Genomic DNA, 5,162 nt, shown 5'->3' on the forward strand with positions numbered 1-5,162 from the left:
TAAAGTGAATGAATCCCATTTGCTTAGGATCAGAAAACACCTTCCCTTTTTTGTGACTTATATAGAGCCCAGGACGATCTCTTGATATGATACCCAAAACACTGTAGAAGGGAGTTGAGGAATTTTTCTTCAGAACGTATAGAGTTTACATATCTGTCCACCAAGCAATGACCTAGAAATTCATATCTTGCTCTCCGTAACCTTTCCTCGAGCACAGAACGTAGATGTTGTCAGATCTTGTTCTCCACCATCTTGTTTTTTTCAGAAGGCTATGCTTTAATTTAAGCAACTTATGCAAAGTCCAGTTCGAATTCCACAAATTATGTCCTACCAATAATCTTTACAAGAGCAAAATCCATTGGTAAAATGGTGAAACCGGCTACGATCTCTAACCACTATCTCGCGATCAAAAATCTTAGATATTAGTTTAATGGCAAGGTGGCAATCAGCACAGACCCTTAAGTTCTTCACAATTCTAATAGGGGTCCCAGGCGGTGTACTAATCAACATGAATGCAATTGCAATTTTTTCACTATGGTAAGCCAAAGCAGTCTCCTTCTCCTCTTCCTCTATATCAGCAAGCACATTTGATGTATGAGGGACATAACCTTCCAATCTCAGCAACCTAGTCATTTCTCCAAGCATAGCATATATAGCCTCATTTTTAGGATGGGACCTATCTCCCATAACAAATTCATGCACCCGATTTCCTAACTCAACAAGGCTATGCCCTGGGACTTTTTTCACCCCTTCTTTAAGCATAGTGGTCCTTAGTTGATGCACATCTGACCAACGCCTCTCGGCTGCATAAAGGTTTGAAAGGAGCACATAATCCCCAGAATGATTAGGTTCTAACAGCTTAAGGTGATTTCTAGTCATCTCTGCCAGAGCTAAATGACCATGTATTGAGCAGGCGCCAAGTAATGTTCGCCAAATCACAGCATTGGGTTGCAATGGCATGTCTTTAATATACTTGTATGCCTTTTTGACTAAACCAGCCCTTCCTAACAAATCAACCATGCAGCCATAATGCTCAATTTTCGGCTTAATTCCAAACATTTTTTGCATCCTTTCGAAGTAAGCAAACCCTTTGTCCACCAAACCACAATGGCTACAGGCATACAAGACCCCGACGAATGTGATCTCAGTAGGCACAAATCCTTTTCTTTCCATTTCCTCGAAAAGCTCAAGTGCTTTCTCACCAAAACCATTGACAGCCAAACCTACGATTAAAGATGTCCAAGACACTACACTATCCTCCTCCAACTCATGAAAAACTTGCTCGGCCTCTTTCACATTCCCACATTTAGCATAAAGATCCAAAAGTGCATTTGCAGCATGTAAATTCTTATCCAATCCCACCTTCAACATATACACATGTGCCCTTCTACCCAACGCTAACGCACCAAGCTCAGCTGAAGCAGTCAACAAACTGACCAAAGTAAACCCATCAGGCCTAGCACCTTCCAAAACCATTTTCCTAAAAAGGGTCAACGTCTCATTAGGTCGACTATTCAAAGCATACCCATTAATCACTGAATTCCATGCCACAAGATTCTTATCAGACATTTCCTCAAACACCTTATGTGCTTTTTCAGCTTGACTAATTGCTCCATAAAAATGAACCAAAGAATTCTGAACAAACACCAACGATTCAAACCCATTTCTAATTGCAATGCAATGCACCTTTTCTCCTTCCCTAACATCAATCACCTTGGCAATAGCTTTTAGAAGAAAAGGGTATGTATGTGTGTCAGGGGCAACAGAATTAACACACATTTGGTTATGTATTTCAATTGCTGGATATGGATTTTCACTCTCAGCATAACCTCTAATCATTGTATTCCAAGTGAATATATTAGGAAATTGAATTTGATTAAAGATTTTTTGAGCATAACACATTGGACCTGAAAGAGAAACTAGAGTGAAAATCAAGTATTTGCCCATTTCTGGGCTTGATAAAGGGATGCGGCGCCTGATGGAAAATGCATGAACTTGCTTGAATTTGTAAGTTGAGGAAGCACATGAAAGCAAAAGGGCAATGCATTTCTTCACTATGTACGGTTTTGTGCTCTCTCCACTCATGTTATTATTGTTATTGTCACACTATGGTAGTTGCCAAATTATTTGTCCACAACTAATGATACTAACACTTCTAATTAACCTTCTACTCTGTCAAAACTTGCACATTATGTGTCGAGCCTTTACTTACTGTGTTAGCCCAAGTTCCATATCCTAGTTGTGTAAGTGAAAATGTTAGTTAGCCTATGTTTCTACTTGCCACGTTTAAATTTTGAGAGTCAAACCATTAATTTTTGACAATACTAAATAAAAAGTACAAGTCATATAAATAATCAATTTTTTTTAAATATACTATAAAAAAATATACGATCAAAGAAAAACTTATTCAAATCTCGAAATCTGAAGATGAAGGGAGAATTTCTTATAAATATATTTTATATAATATTTTGATCTCTAATTTATTTTATTTTTTCAAAAAAGTTATGGTAGTCACTTTGGCACCAGGTTAATTTTTTTCTTATTAATACATGTGTTCTCATTAATAGATTTGTCATCCCTTATCCCTACCTTTCTTTACAATATTCTTCTTCTTGCTTTATTATTTATAACACGTTATCAATACAAATTTCTGCTCGGAACACTTTTTTGTGCAAATTATGAACTAAGGTCCGTTTATTCAATATCAGTCCAAAAGGCTCTAAAAGAGCCCAAAAAATAAGAGGAATTTTCGCATATAGCCATTCAAAAATAGCCTAATTACGCTCAATAGTTATAGTTTGCTAATTATAATTCGTAGCTACATGTTATAGGGAGGAGAGAGGCAAGCGAGAGAGGGCTGAGAGTGGGAGAAAGGTGAATTGTATATGTATATCGGTTAGATAATTGTATATTATACATATGTATTTGTATATTCTGGCGAGAGATTCGGAGAGGGAGGAGAGAGGCGAGCGAGACTGGGAGAAAGAGGAAAGAGGCGAGCGAGATTGGGAGAGGGAGGAGAGAGGCGAGCGAGAGAGGACAATAATTTGTATAATTCGCATCTCGTTTGTATAATTCACAGGTACATTTGTATAATTCACATGTTTTTGTATAATTGAGTAATATAAAGTCTGAAATTATACAAATATAATAAAACTCAAAATAACGAATTGATACAAATATAAACATATGAACTTTAAACAATTATACAAAATATATTATACAAATTATATTATACAAAATCCAAAAACTACACGTTTATACAAACTTTAAAAAATTATACACAAAAAAATTGAATGTATATGATGACAAAACTGAAAAATCAAAGAAAATCATTGTCATATACAAATACAAACAATCATATACAAATACAAATCAAACAAAGAATTGTTAGTTGTGAATTATACAAATATGACGAATTATACATATACAAACGTGGCTAATTATACAAACTCAAAGGCAGCCCACGTAATTAAGGGTTAATGTTAGTCATGAGTAATAATTATAGCAAACTATAACTATGATGAGTGATTAAGTAGTATAAGTTTATTTAACCACGTAATTTTCCCAAAAAATAAACTGGAAAGGAAAAAGGAAGCAAAAAATATTTACACATGAACTCGGTCCAAAAGTGACCAAGTTCAGATAGACTGCACACCTAAAAATAGGATTTCCTAATGAAAGCAACTTCAGCTTTGTCTCCTCCGCTCCCACCACCAAAATGTCGCTTCGCACCCTTCATAACAAAGACCTTCACCAGCTCGTCCTCTGGGTGATCAATATTCTTCACCGGTGATTCTCGATCTTCATCCTCAACTTGTAGAAGTAGCTATTTCATTTTTTATTCCTGATATTTGTTCAAAAATCCCGGGTGATGGGCATCCCAAATTTTCAGGTGTGTATTTCAGTGGAGGTTTAAGAGTTTGGGATAAACTCGAAAAGGGGTTAGAACTGGGTATTTAAGTTTTGTAGCTCACAGTAAGTTAATCCAGTTCTCCCATTTTTCTTTCATTATCTAGAGTGTGATAACTTTTTTGTTGAATCTACTTGATGTAGTGGATGAGAAAACTAACTTGCTCCCAGGTTCCTCCGTTTGAGCACTCAGTTGTGTACGAGTTGAGTCTTGCCAATTCAGTTTCAAAACCCTTTTTTTTTTAATGGTGATCCTTTTAGTTTGGAATTTTTTTCTCTGCTTGATTGATGGTTATGTTAGTGAAGTAATCGGCTAGTTGATTAACTTCCCTGAAAATATGTTTGACTTGAATGTTGATCTGCTCATTAAATCTTTGATTTCCTCCATCCTCTCTATTAGCTCCCAAGGTATTTTGCATTCTCCAACAATCATCTTTTTGAGAGCTAGTGAAACAGTCTCCAGAATGATGTTGTTGAAGTTATGGAGAGTGCAAAACTGGATGGCATTCCAAATGGCCATCGACTAAGCTTCCAAGATAGTTGCAATTTAAATGTCCTTAATTTGCTTTGCGTAAAAGAGTTGTTCCCTGGATTGCCTTTGCTAGCCCCATATATATATATTGCACTTCACCCAACTAATCTTTGATAGGTTTCACTTCACAATATGATAATAATGAAGTGACGGTCTATAATGTTGTAGCATATCAACCATCCCTTACAAGTGGTTTGGAATCCTCCTCATCGAAGGGTACTTTACCATGATGAGTTGATTAAGGGATAAATATCTGAAAAATATTCAATTTTGGTCGGATTTACTGTTGCGATACTAAACTTTCATAAGGGCCTATTACCTTTCTAGACTATTTAATATCGTATTTTTTATCCCCTGAATTATTTAATAGTGTATTTTAAAGGTATAGATGCGCCCACGTGGACACATTACTATTTATAATTTTGCATTATTTTTTATGTCCACGTGGACAAATATATATGTTTAAAATATGGTATTAAATAGGCTAGGGAGATAGTAGGTTCTCATGAAAGTTTAGTATCGCAACAGCAAATTCGACCAAAGTTGAGGTATTTTTCAGACCTTTATCCCGTTGATTAACTGCTAGCTGACATTGTTGATGTTGATACCCAATTTTGATCCTCTTTTCTTCAATTTACATTTTTTGAGCTTCTCATCTTGATTTCTAAATGAGTTCATTAGAAGTTTTTGAGCTTTATCTTCTTTAAGAAAACCTTTT

At 35.7% G+C, this 5,162-nt stretch overlaps 1 protein-coding gene across 1 annotated transcript; it reads right to left on the minus strand.

Moving 5' to 3' along the window:
- Window positions 1–278: 278 nt before the first annotated feature.
- On the minus strand, window positions 279–2,105 carry LOC125827288 (pentatricopeptide repeat-containing protein At4g21065). Its single transcript, XM_049506605.1, has one exon. It carries the CDS (start codon window positions 2,083–2,085, stop codon window positions 328–330), a length of 1,758 nt encoding a protein of 585 aa, XP_049362562.1. The 5' UTR covers window positions 2,086–2,105; the 3' UTR covers window positions 279–327.
- Between the last annotated feature and the right edge of the window lie 3,057 nt (window positions 2,106–5,162).

The sequence above is a fragment of the Solanum verrucosum genome, unplaced genomic scaffold, assembly GCF_900185275.1.
Source record: "Solanum verrucosum unplaced genomic scaffold, falcon-dt-bn FXZP01000106.1, whole genome shotgun sequence".
Classification (NCBI taxonomy): Eukaryota; Viridiplantae; Streptophyta; class Magnoliopsida; order Solanales; family Solanaceae; genus Solanum; species Solanum verrucosum.

What these genes read in the sequence shown, in the direction of transcription:
- LOC125827288 (XM_049506605.1), bottom strand. Translation starts at nt 2,085, where the DNA reads ATGAGTGGAGAGAGCACAAAACCGTACATAGTGAAGAAATGCATTGCC.